At 36.1% G+C, this 13,684-nt stretch overlaps 2 protein-coding genes across 4 annotated transcripts; one reads left to right on the forward strand and one right to left on the reverse strand.

The window, feature by feature from the left end:
- Positions 1 to 30: 30 nt before the first annotated feature.
- Positions 31 to 3,044, reverse strand: VTI13 (vesicle transport V-snare 13). The gene is made up of 6 exons (XM_089050655.1): positions 2,864 to 3,044; positions 2,619 to 2,730; positions 1,751 to 1,809; positions 1,471 to 1,659; positions 823 to 993; positions 31 to 451 (listed from the first exon to the last, which is right to left on the reverse strand). Exons 2-6 carry the CDS (start codon positions 2,710 to 2,712, stop codon positions 302 to 304), a joined length of 663 nt encoding a protein of 220 aa, XP_088906781.1. The 5' UTR covers positions 2,713 to 2,730; positions 2,864 to 3,044; the 3' UTR covers positions 31 to 301.
- A 1,480-nt stretch (positions 3,045 to 4,524) lies between these two features.
- LOC103330047 (hyperosmolality-gated Ca2+ permeable channel 2.3) lies at positions 4,525 to 12,174 on the forward strand. Of its 3 annotated transcripts, XM_089051050.1 has the most exons (10): positions 4,526 to 5,033; positions 5,126 to 5,284; positions 6,043 to 6,107; positions 6,210 to 6,418; positions 7,211 to 7,399; positions 7,787 to 8,106; positions 8,192 to 8,468; positions 8,908 to 9,186; positions 11,231 to 11,464; positions 11,733 to 12,174. In XM_089051050.1, exons 1-10 carry the CDS (start codon positions 4,750 to 4,752, stop codon positions 11,889 to 11,891), a joined length of 2,175 nt encoding a protein of 724 aa, XP_088907176.1. In that variant the 5' UTR covers positions 4,526 to 4,749; the 3' UTR covers positions 11,892 to 12,174. The 3 variants fall into 3 exon arrangements, with proteins under 3 accessions (XP_088907177.1, XP_088907176.1, XP_088907178.1); XM_089051051.1 differs by lacking the exon at positions 8,908 to 9,186 and having other exon boundaries at positions 4,525 to 5,033; XM_089051052.1 differs by lacking the exon at positions 4,526 to 5,033 and having other exon boundaries at positions 5,144 to 5,284; positions 6,066 to 6,107.
- The last annotated feature ends 1,510 nt before the right edge of the window (positions 12,175 to 13,684 follow it).

Consider the following 13,684-nt stretch of genomic DNA (forward strand, 5'->3'; position numbering starts at 1 on the left):
CAAATTCGAGTAAGATGAGAGTTATTCAGATAGAAAAGAAAGGAAAATTTTTCCGATATATTATTAACTGTACTTAATGAGCAATGAACCCACTCATGGTGAAAGCAAAGCATATGTCTTTTTAGTAGTGAATACAACCAGCAAAGAATCGAAACGTATCAATATTTTGCCATTACTACACAATCAAGCATCTCCATCTTGACAACTCAATTTTGCACACACGAAAAATAAGGAGAAACAAGAAAATGAAAATCTGTTCGTTCGAAACACCCACAAGCTCAAACAAGAGAAAATGTCTTGGCTATTTAAGTTTGAAGTACAAGATCAAGGCGATGGCAATGACAAGAACGGCAATAACACTGCCAATAATCCACTTGTTCCTGCTCATCCTCCGTGCCATGGAAGTCAAAACTTTCTTGCTTTTCCCTATGTTGTCATCCACCCCATGAAGCTGCAATAGAAAGAAAACAGTCAAATAATTATGTCCAAGGGTGCCATATATATTCTTGCATTAATAGCAAACAGTTATACCAACAACTTTTGTGCTTCGAGAAACTTATTTTTAGTAAAGTAAATGGATACATACAGACATAGCTCACTGCTGAAAACTAAAACTAAAAACTATGAAAAGAAGATGAAGAGTAAATCATGTCCAAGAGGTGGTATGTCCAAAAGCACGAAGTACAATGGTGTAATTTCATTATTCTCATACATTACTCGGAAGGGAAGGTGTGCATACTACTGACTAAACGTAAGGGAAAAAAGATGAAAAAGATACTAAATCGACCCTAAAACGAATATAAAGCCTGAAAAGATAATTACCGTGTTATTTGCATGTAACAGAGACTGTCTCTGTGAATGCAGATCTTGAAGGATTGAAACACCAAGCTCTTCTGTTTCCAGCATGGTTCTTCTACTGTCCTTAACTCTATCACTAGACTTGTTTAATCTCTCTGTTGACATCATTAGCCTTCCTCTTTGATCAGCTGATGCCTATTGCATTTGCATCAGTTAGTAATGGTAAACAAGTTATCCAAAATTCAAGAAAGGATGAGCTTTCAGAGCAGAAGGGTTGAAACAGTCATGGATGTTTACTGCACCAAATACAAAGCTCTGGAATGCACACACTAGTCTCGTCATACGTCACAATAGAGGAAAAACTAACAATTATGACAGAAGTGCTTAGTGAAACAAATTTTCAAAGAATCTCACAGGCATTCTTTCTGCGCTTCTTATATGTAATAAAAAGTAGAGATACAATCACGCAAAAGGATGCTTCTATGGAGCATCTTTGTTTCCAATAAGCAAGTGGCCATCAACTCAAACCAGAAACTGATGAGAATGTTCACTTACTGATTTGCTCACCAAAGTGTATTCTTCCTCACAAACTCACTACGACGTAGTGAATCACACTCGTATATTTAATAACTATTAGAAACATAAAAATTAGCTATTAGGATCTAAACATACCGTCAGAGTATCAGCCATGCCTGATTCCAACAACTCATCTCGGGCAGATGAATATGAGTTACCAGATACAAGTCTTTTAACTTCGCTTTTCAGATTATTCAGATCTGATTTATATTCCCTCAACTTAGCAAGAAGCACAGCTTTAATATTTGGTGGCAAACTTCTTGCCTCGAGGTCCATTTTCCGGATCTGAAATTTTTTGAGAAACATTCCATTTAATACAAAGTAAAAGGAAATAACAGAAACTAATCCTCCCAAGGAGAATAGTTTAACTAATTACCAAAGATTCTGCATCATCAATTCCAGCCTTTATTTCAGAAATCTTTTGCTTCTTTTGCTCTGCAGATTAAAGAAGAAGCAAAACCTGATTATAAGCATGTATAAACCACCGATGAGCAAAATTTGAAATATTATTCTTAAGTTCATCATTGCATGAAATGACTTAAAAACCTTTTTCTCTGTATTTTTGTACCTGCAACACTCCAATCCACTACCTATGGCTGGTGTTGCTACAATACTCAACATCCAAAAAGTCAGAATGGATTCGTCTCCCATCCATTTCAATGGCATTCAATTGTTGAAAAGTTTAAGAGTATCCAATCTTAGATTAGACATACAATTAATGTGCAATACCAGATCCCATCCACTCTCTTTCTTGTTTTTTCCTCTTGGTCAATAAATCATAGGCAAAGTCTACTTTCAAACAACCATTTTAACACATTAAGCATAAGATTCTTCAAACCAGTGGAGCTCTATCAGCCTAATGATTTCCACCATCTTTTGAGATCACTAATCCTAGAGCTACTAATAAGTTTTCAACCTCAAATAAAGAAGCATCATTTATGTTAGCAACTTAGCATCATCTCAAATTAACAGTCTAGTGATCAGGTAAACACATATCCCCCACCAACCAAAACCGAGAAGTCAGTTGTCGCACAAATAAGGCAAATCCCAGACGTACATTAAGATCCTCCACCAGGTTTGGGATACCTATGCTTAAATCAACAAAAAGACTGAAACTTTCTCCATAAAATCCATGCCACCGGCACAATTAAATACAAACTAAATCATCTAAATTCGGGGTAGCCACATATAAAAATCACATGTACGAAAAATAGAAACCAAATAAGAAAGCGTGGGAATTGGACCTCCATCAAGAGCACCAGCTACCGTACACTTTTTGGTGAGGTTGGCAGAGAGCTCACTGTATTGGCGCTCGTACCCTTCAAATACGTCACTCATCTTTCCCTAAATCTCTCTCTGCATTCAACCATCATACAATTTCAAAATGAATCAAAATAAAGCCCTAAATCGATCAAAATTAGGAGATTGAATTGTGCAACTATGATAATAATTTGAACGATCTGAGATCAATTGAATAAAGGGTACAGGCCTGTTAAGATCGGAGATTCAGATGGATCGCCGGAAACGAGCCTGCGGTCAGGGCGGGTGTTGAATGTTTCTACCTGGCGGTGGTGGTTTGCTATTGAAAAATATCAAAACGGCAATGTGCGCGTCCGATAAAATCACCGACCATGGTATGCTCGGGTATTACACTTGGCTCTTCCTGCTGACAACCGGGTCGTGGGGCTTTTTTTTGGCCAAATGGGTTTTTTTTTTTGGAAAATATATTTTATTAAAATATCATAATATGTGTACCATGAATAACTAGAATAGTCAATTCATGACCGAGTGGTTTACCATAGTGGTAAGCCGCCCCCCTCTTCCCCTCATTTTCATCTGAATAGTCAATTCATAACCCAAAAGTGGCAAACATGAACAAAAACAAAATCTTAGTTAAAAGATTTGGTGCTTGAATACAATCAGATGGTAAAAAAAAAAAAGAAGCAAAACTACATAAATAGATTCCCAATAGTAAGCGACCTACTTCTTAGAAACAATGACATGGATATGAGATAGAAAAACAAAATAAATATAAGTACATGTATCTACTCTTTTGCCTTTTCCCTTAGAGATACTCTTATGTTTGGTGCGAGTCTAGTTTGGTTCCTTTTTATTTTTTGGGTTCATCTTCTGTCTCTCATGTTCTCTATATCATTAAAGAATGATGCCTATTAATGGGTTGGATTATGTCTTTGTTGTGTTAATGAGTTAGGTTATTTAGTTCTTGTGTTAAGGGTTTGATTGTAAATGTGTTATTTATCAATTGTATAGGTTTTTTGTTTTGTTAATGGGTCAATGGTTTTATTTATCAAGTGTTTTAATGGGTTGTACTTCACAATGTATGAAAGTTTTACTTCAAAATTCTTTGTTTTAAAGTCAATATCTCCTCTTTAAAAAAAAACATATGGTTTTCGTTGTGATTGTCTCCAATACCTAAAACATGTGTGAAAGAGAGTTTGCTAATATGCACTTAATATATATGAAAGAGAGTTTGTTAATAATATCAATAACACAATGATAATTGAAGAATTTAAGACTTCTAAGTTTCTCGTAGGATAAACTTTTGGATTTAAATAGTGTTGTTTTGTATTGCATTGCATTTATTTGTGGTTTTTGTTTTTATTAAGCTTTTATTTATGCATAAAAATGCATTTGAGGGTAACGCTCAATTCGTCCCCTGATTAGGTGTATCTTTTTATGTTTGTGCCATTGAGTTTAGTACATATGTTTTGCCCGACCAACTTTCAAATTCTAGATCTACCATTGGTTGAGCTTGAGTAAGGGTGGGCATGGGTTGAGTTGGGTAGGTTTTAGTACCAATCCTATAGTGGTTTATGTTTTCTTGGACCCAAGACCTGCTCATTATTAGGCCAACTCAACTCAACCCAGATTTCTTGTGATCGAGTTGGGCAGTTCGGTCGGATTAACTCAAACTTAAACATATTTTTAAGTTTTAATTTCAACCTGTACATAATAATTAATGATTTTTTTGAACTCAAGATCCACTCATTTTTAAACCAACCGAACCCATTATGATCGAATTGACAGTTCGGTCGGGTTGACCCCTACTTGAGAGTGACATTTGGGGCGGTAAGCAGTGAGTTGCTTGAAATAAAGTCGGTTACGTTCAGAAAATCCCAACATATTATGTACCTCCCTTTGCTTAAGCAAGCCTCAAACGTAAATTCCCCTTGCTGCCCCTGCCCTGTCCCTCGCGCTCACGCTCACACAGCTGCTTACAGGTTCTCACTTTCCCAATTGGGTGATGCTTTCTTTCGTTAAAGTTGGAGACTTGAGATTGTAGTGCCATCTTTGCACTACAAATATATAATTTGCAGTTTGCTCAGTTGAGGTTGAGTTGCTTTGTTTGAAGATATGATAGTGTGGGCACTTTTAACATCAGTAGGAATCAATCTTGGTCTCTGTCTCCTCTTCTTCACTCTATATTCTGTATTGAGGAAGCAACCCAGTAATCTTGAAGTCTATGCACCGCGCTTGGTTGCTGCTAAAGAAGGATCTGAGCAAAAAAATGGTTTCAATTTCGAGAGGCTGTTACCAACTGCAGGTTGGGTGAAAAGGGCATGGCAGCCCTCTGAAGATGAGCTCCTCTCAGTCACCAGCTTAGATGCTGTGGTCTTCATGCGCATTTTTATCTTCAGGTTACTTAATAAGCCAGAATTGCAGGGTATGTTGAGATTGATTTTGCTTTTTCGAGTGCATATTTGAGTTTGTTTTGTTTGTTTTTATGCAGTTTGAGAGTCTTTGGCTTTGCTGGGATTGTTGGGGTTCTCATTCTTCTTCCAATAAATTATCTGGGGAACCAGCTCGATGTGGATTTTGATTTTTCTGATTTGCCCAACAAGTCTTTGGACTCCTTCAGTATTTCAAATGTCAATGATGGCTCAAAGTGGTAATTGTCTCGTTCGGAGTGTCATCTGTAGCTGCTCTTTATTGAAACTTGTGGAAATATTGTTGACAAAAGAATTAACTTGACATGAAATTGCAGTCTTAAACACTGCCGTTATTATTCTTTGACTCATTGTAGCATTTGCTACAATGTGTTGAGTGCCTTGTATAGCCCTGCATCATATTTCCACACATTGTTCCCCAATACAGTAATCCATTTCAGTGGCTTTCAATTCTATGCACTATATGCCCTTTATAAGTTAGTGCATCAATCAATGAAACGTTAAAGACTTAGGATTCCCTCCTTGTGCTCGCAAATTCATAGCCTTAGACAGCAGGTGAAGCCGTATGAGCTTAGGTTGAGATTTGGTATAGGTCTCTGGTTATCTTCTAATTCCTGTGTGGCAGCTTTGTTGTATTTCGTTTTTGTCAGACTCTGGCAGATTAAATAAGCTAACTTAGATGGGAAATATTGCTCCTAGATACCAGCAACTGAGTTGGAGTTTTCTCTTACTTTTTGTGCTTGCACGTTCATAGACTAGGAGGTGAGAATGAAGTTGTTCAAGCTCATGCCAAGATATGGACTTAGGTCTGTTGAATATCCTTCTCACATATTATTCAAACTAATTTCGACCTCTATGTGGAGTAGTTCTCTTTGATGTTGCTAGATAATGTTCAAGTACATTTGGATTTATTATATTTATAGTAGGCATAGTAAAATTATTCTGAAGATCACCTGATTATTAGTTTTGGTCTCCCAAGGTTATGGGTTCACTTTTGTGCAGTATACATTTTCAGTGGAGTCGTCTGCTATCTTCTTCATTATGTAAGTCAGATTTTGTTTTTTTAATGGCTTATTCCATCGTTTTCTGGTTCATTTAGAAGAAAGAATCAACACTGATTTCAACTTGATGACTATAACTGCAGGAAGTATGGCTATATCTCATCAAAGAGATATGGGCACTACTATTCATCCAAACCTCAGCCTCATCAATTTACAATATTAGTTCGTGGTATTCCTGTCTCATCTGGGAGCAGCTGCAGTGAAACTGTTGAGAGATTTTTTACAGAGTATTATCCTTCTACTTATCTTTCACATGCAGTGGTTCGCCGAACCAACGAACTCCAACGTCTCACTGTAAGAATTCCGTGTGGATAATTGATTCAATCTTTTGTCCCCACTCCCCACTGCCCACAGGGGTCATATTTATTGTGGGAGTTTATTTTGGAAAATAAGTATGGGACCTCATTTATTTTTCTTTTATAATCATGTCATGTGCCTATGTTTGAATGCATTTTTTTTGGATAGTCCCGACAATGTGTGCAAGTAATCAAGCAGAAAGTAGTTTATCCTGTTTATGTAGCCTCTGCACCTCATAATTATTGACTGAAGAACAACATTTTTACGAATTAATTTGTTTTTGAGCTCTGTGATCTGCATTGACTTGACTATTTCACCACCATGCCATACATTTAATTTTACGAGGTTATTACCTTGTAACTTTAATTAATTCATTAATTTTCAAGGAGTGTCAGACTAATCCTCGACAAGTTAGGTTTTTTTGGTTGTTTTCTAAGGCCCTGCTTGGTGCTTCTGTAATTGCTATGTGGATTTTTTTTAGGTTCTTACATATCATGCCTCAGAGTCCCTTTCTGCTTGCTTCATCCTACCCTTCCCGGTCATCAGTTGTAGCCTATATTTATTTAGTTGCTCACACCTGTGTGTGTGTGTGTGTGTGTGTGTGTATATATATATTTATTTATATATTTTGGGTTTCTGAAAACATCATACCTAAGAACATCTGAACAAATTTGTAATGCATAATTTCAAAATAGGGTTGTTTTCAGACACTAAAATTGTAACAGTTATAACATTTCTTTATCAAATGAGAAATTGACAATGATTCATATATATTTTTTCTTTTCGTAGAATGATGCAGAAAAGCTATACAGAAGGCTTGTGCATCTGAAATCGGAAACTAAGCCCCAGCAAAGATCCAGACGTGATGGCTTTTGTGGGCTTTTTGGACGCAAAGTTGATGTTTTAGATCAATATGGAAAGAAATTGGAAAATTTAGAAGATAATGTGAGAATGGAGCAATTGTCAGTGGCAGGAAAGGTATTGATGGAATTTTTTTTTCAATAGAGTTTGATAATAATTGTTTCAAATGGTATAAAAGAAGATCTCCTCTAGTTAAGAATTCCTTTACCATTAATCTGAATGTAAGAGGTGAAACAAAAGTATCCATGAAAGTAATAGAAATCAGTAACACACTTCTTCATTATTATTATTATTATTTTGTTATGCTGATTTGTATATGGTGGCTTTAAGAAATGCATGAACAAACACGAATAGGCACATATTTTTGACTTCTAAAAGGCATCAGAATATGTAGTGAAAAAAAATTATAATTGGAATAGATTATTCCAATATTGTTTGATTTATATGAGCATGAAATTTGATGTAGTTGATTGTTCCACAATGCCCAAAAAATATTAATAATAGGAAGTTCCAGCTGCCTTTGTGTCATTTAAGTCCCGGCTTGGTGCTGCAATAGCTTTACACATTCAACAAGGAACAAATCCCACAGAATGGGTCACCGAGAGGGCTCCGGAGCCTCAAGACGTTCACTGGCCCTTCTTTTCTTCATCTTTTACCTTATTTTCTTCATCTTTTATAAAAAGATGGATCTCCAAGCTGGTGGTGGTGGTTGCATGCGCTGCTCTTACAATTTTATTCCTCATTCCAGTTGTAATAGTGCAAGGCCTTACTAATCTTGAACAGTTGGAAACGTGGTTTCCTTTTCTGAAAAGCATACTGAACCTGTAAGTGGAAAATATAGCATTTTCATTAATTAACTCTCTTTTATTTAAGACGTGACACTGAATCGTACAATTTCTTGACTTACAGAACAGTTGTCAGTGAAGTCATAACAGGCTATCTTCCAAGTCTTATTCTTCAGTTGTTCCTTTCTTTTGTGCCACCCATCATGATAATGTTGTCATCCATGGAAGGTTGTATCTCTTTCAGTCAGATAGAAAAAAGTGCATGCACCAAGATGTTGTGGTTTACAATATGGAACATTTTCTTGGCAAATACACTATCAGGGTCAGTTCTCTATCGGGTCAATATCTTTCTTGAGCCCAAACAGATTCCGAGAATCCTTGCTGATGCTGTTCCAGCACAGGTGAAAATACATACGCAATTTTAGCATGTATTCCTCTCTGGAATAATCATACGAAGTTTTAAGAAGCTTTTTGAAAATTCATTACTATGGCCTTGCCCTTTCTCGTTTTTCTTAAATCTTAATTACAAAAGCTATTTGAACTGTTTAAGGGTTCGTAGTAAGTTGAGATGTGAAATTTTTACTTAACTACTTCCTGGTAATTTTTTCCCGACCTATAAAATTTTCAAATACTTTTTCTTGATCATCATTAAGTTGTAATCTTGGTGATAATGTGAGGATAATTTGTTATCAATACAAAATTGGTGGTTCTTGTATTGTATCTTTGTCTGCCGAACTTGAGATTTGGCTTAAATGTTAAAAGTTGAACTTTTGAAACCATGTATTTGCATCAGGAATTGATGATGAAGGATATTATATAGATTCTTTATCTTCGATGCAGGCATCATTCTTCATTGCATATGTTGTGACATCTGGATGGACTAGTCTTCTATCCTCAGAACTCTTCCGCCTGCTTCCCCTGATTTCCAGTATTATAAAAAGACCATTTTCAGGAAAAGATGATGATGAATTTGAGGTTCCTTCAATTCCATACCACAGTGACATTCCTAAAGTTTTGTTTTTCGGACTCCTTGGAATAACATATTTCTTCCTGGCTCCGCTGATTCTCCCCTTCCTTTTGGTTTACTGTTGTCTGGGATACATAATCTACCGTAACCAGGTTAGTTGAATGCTTTCTTTTTATGCAAAACTATTGCATAAAAATGATTAAAATTCTACCTTTCAACATGAGACAACCTACTTCGAACATTAATGCTCATTAAAGGTGAATAGCATAGTATAATATTACAATTAGTATAATCAAGTGACAGCTTGGTGTCACGGGATGAGCAAGCGGCGTGGCCCGGCGGAAGCAAAGCACACATTTCTCCACTCAAAGCACACTCGTGCGGCCCAGGATCCCTTCGGATCCTAGTCAGCCTTCTCCCACTTCATGATATTCATGAATCTCACAACTCCGCGAGAGGTTCACCATCAAGTGTCGTCTCCCACTAGATAACGAGTCACACTACCTTGTGACAATACTATCACCCCGCATCCGGCAAAGAACCCTCGACTCCCATACATCAAGCGTTGCATAAGACACGCCAACTGCATTGACCACGTCGCATGCTTAACTCGTGGCTTGCTCATGTCCAAGTCAAGACATAGCTATCCAACACATCATCGGTTTACTCACACTTATGTCGGTCATTCCTTTAGCGTCCACGATAACCCACATCCTCAAGCTATACACGCAAGCTATCATACTTGCATGTCGCCCAAGCCTTGGCGACATATGTATTCCGAATGTCCCACATAATCCTCTATGCATTGCATGGGGTCGTAACCCATGCGTACATCTGAATATCTTCCTTCAATATTAGACAAGGCCGAACCCAAGCCAAGTTTGTCGAGTATTGTCAAATGCCTCGCTAGCTGATGGCATAGCGAATGTCATACGTTGACCTCACTCTTTACAACGATGCGCAATACGAACGACCTCGCTTGTTCGTACTGTCCTCGGGCATTCCTTTCCCTCGGAGACAAATTATCCTTCAACAATCTTATGCCCGCCCTTATGACTACCTCCAATGTCATAAGGATGCTCGCTTAGTGCCACAAGGGTGTAAGCACCAAGGGTGGTAGAGAGCATGACACCATGTTACCCTTTATATAGTATTTTATGCATTTAGCCTTTTGTTAGGAGGGAACATTACCTATGCACGAGGAGTCATAATTGGGCATAACTCCTTCATACGAACTCCGAATGGCAAACCGTCAGTTGCGTTGTCTGCGTCTCAACATCACGAATGTCCCAGTATTCTTAGCTTCTTCAGGTTCCTCCCGTAACCTTCAGAAATACCCAAAATACCCTTCACAAGTGCAACCCGACCAACACCAACCATTCTAGCTCTTAAGCTCTCGCCCTTCCACACTTGGACTACCTCATAAGCGCATAGATGTCCCAAAGGAGTCACGGTAGCACTCGCTCATGTGCGACCCTTGACATTGGGCACACATATTTTCTGAACTAATTGCACAAATTTACATAATCTCGTTGTAAATCTAATGCTATTATGTCAATATTTATTATGGATTGATCCGCATGACTAAGCATCGTCCTGATTTGAATTGTAGCTACCTGTCAAATTGGATTGTTATTTACTCCGTGGTTCATAGTATGCCTTTTTCATTTAACTATAGTAGACCTCTAAGGCATAGACTGATCATAATTTAATTTAGAGAAAAGGTCGCATGGGAGGGAAGTTGGGAGTTAGGACATGATATAACTTTATTTTTCAAAAACTGTCAATGCAACATATTGGGTCCTTCTGACTAACAATTAGTGTTTCAAGGAGCAGACTGAAACTCCGAAATATAGGTTGTATCACGAAAAATTATAGGGTAAAATCACTCTGTGGCTCCATGATACCACAAAGAAAAATTGATACAACCCCAAACTGAGCAACTTGAAACCTCAGGCAAAGAAACTTTCTGAATGGTAAAATTTTCTCTTCATTGAAATGTCTTTTGATTTGTGGCAATTTGTTCTAGTTATATCAGAAGCTCATATAGGATCCTTGTTGAGTTGAATCACTTACTACTCCAATACTTGCTGACACTTTGATAGTACTTCCTAGTTTGTACCACCTAAGTTATGTTTTTGGTCATTGGTGGAAATTTTATTTGTATTATTCATTGTATTTACCTATATGCAACAGCTGCTAAATGTATATGCACCCAAGTATGACACTGGCGGAAGATTTTGGCCAACCGTGCACAACTCAACAATTTTTTCCTTGGTACTGATGCACGTTATTGCAATTGGGATATTTGGGCTTAAGAAGCTTTCCTTGGCTTCTAGTTTGACTGTCCCTCTTCCAATTGTCACGCTTCTTTTTAATGAGTACTGCCGTAAACGATTTCTACCAATATTCAAAGACTATCCTGTTGAGGTAAGTTGGCACCAAACCATCTATTTAGTTTTGATTTTGTATTTAGTTAATATTCCAACTTTGATCTATAGCATTCACTGTATATTGTTATGTCAATCTGATAGTGAAACCCAGCGGTTATGATCTTTTGTTGCATCTTATTGGCTAATATTGCTTCTTTTCCGGACACTTTCCCGTCCCTTGTTTGTCTTTTCTAAAAGCTAAACAATGCCTCAGCCGACAATTTGGCATGTATGTAAGGGTCTAATTACTGTGTTTTTATATACAGTGTTTGATAAAGAAAGATAGAGAAGACCAAAATGATCCTACAATAGCTGTGTTTTATGATAAATTAAGCACTGCATATAAGGATCCAGCTCTGGTGCCAATACGCCATCCAAGAAGCACTGATGACCATAACTCACCCCTTCTTCAAGCTGGAGTCTGAAGCCCAACAATTTGTCTTCTTACACTAAAAAATTTACCTGTCTGTCAATAATTTGAAATGCTTGTGGGAAGAAAGAAAGCTTGTGCCGCTAATACCTAAGATAAGATTGTGGGACAAAGTTTCGGCCAAAACTTAAGATAAGATTGTGTCTGTGAAGTCATATTCTGTATTCATGTAAAATGTAAAGTATATGATCTTTTAGTTAGGTTTGTTTTGGTCATTCTGACTGCTATGTTGTGGACTATTGATATTATGCTTGAAGAATGTATAAAATACTCTTTTATACTCTTTTAGCCCAAACATTGGTGGTTCCATTTGTCAACTTAAAACACTTCTTCTAACTAACTTTTGGTTGCCAAAGCCCAAACATGGTGGCACTGGTGTTCCATTTGTCAACTTAAAACACTTCTTCTACAGCTAACTTTTGGTTGCCAAAGCCCAAACATGGTGGCACTGGTGTTCCATTTGTCAACTTAAAACACTTCTTCTACAGCATTCTTGGAACCATTCCATATCCATTTCAATATGTTGACCCTTTGTTGAAACCCTAATTCAAACCCATTCTTTATCTTCTTTCCAAGAATGAACCTGGCATTTGTCAACCATACGTATTATTTTCGGGCTCTGTCATTTGAAATTTTGCGTTAAAACTCAGGGACTAAAAAGATATTTAACCCTAATCTTTGGATAAAATATGTCCAAAATTAAATTATCAAGACTTAAGAATAGAAAATAAAACAAAAGCAAAATCCTCCATGAAATAATCCTCTTTTCAATTAAATCATGTTCAGGGTTTTATTTCACTGCAAAGTTATACAAATATCCTCACTTTTTAGCTGATCACTGAAAGAAAAAGCAAAAGAGAAGAAGAGAGTTGGGCTGAAGAGTCACCGGCTGGCAAAGAGGGAGGAGAGAATCTTCTCTCTTTTGTATTTATTTTATTTTATTTTGTCTTGGGAGATAAAACTGGATTGAGTAAGGAATAATGGGCCGGGCAACTTTTATTTTGCTTTTTCAGATAATGAAGAAGATGACCCAAATTCATATGTGGATCGATAAGCAAAACAAAGAGACCACTTAACCAATAGTTCTTTAGGGTTTGGAATACTAAAATAATTTTTTAATAATTGAAATTATTTTAAATACATATTAGGAAATTAAAAATAATTTTAAAGTCCACAAAATTATTTAAGATGAGTAAATATAATTAATTATGATTTATTAAGTAATTTATGAAATTAATTAAAATACTTTAAATACCAATTATTCATTAAATAAATATAATTAAATAAGGCTCAGATATTACTTAATTGAAATTATTAAACTAAACAAACTAATTTTGTATAAAAAACATAGTCCAAAAAATAATTTAAAATAATTAATTACTACTTATTAAGTAATTTATGAAGTTAGTAAAAACCATTTTATGCAGTATAGCTCCATGGCTATACTTTTAAAATACTCTAATACATTTAAAGAGTATAGCCGCGTGGTTATACTTTTAATTTTTGGAAAAAAAATTAAATTTATTTTAAAAAGATAATGGGTAGTTGTATTCTATAAAAATAGGATTCATTATCTGATTTTTCTTTTAATTTTAAATTTTTTTATATGAAAAAGGTGTGAATTTACCATATTATCATCATTTAATTAATCATTTTAATTCTTAATATTTGGATTAGCTAAGAGCATTTTCTGGTATTTTAAATGTTTCACCATTCTCTGCCTTTTGCTTTATATATATAGATAATATTTAAAGAGTATAGACACTTAGTAAAATATTTAAATACTAA

The sequence above is a fragment of the Prunus mume genome, linkage group LG4 (genome assembly GCF_029339155.1).
Source record: "Prunus mume cultivar Tortuosa linkage group LG4, ASM2933915v1, whole genome shotgun sequence".
NCBI classification, from domain to species: Eukaryota; Viridiplantae; Streptophyta; class Magnoliopsida; order Rosales; family Rosaceae; genus Prunus; species Prunus mume.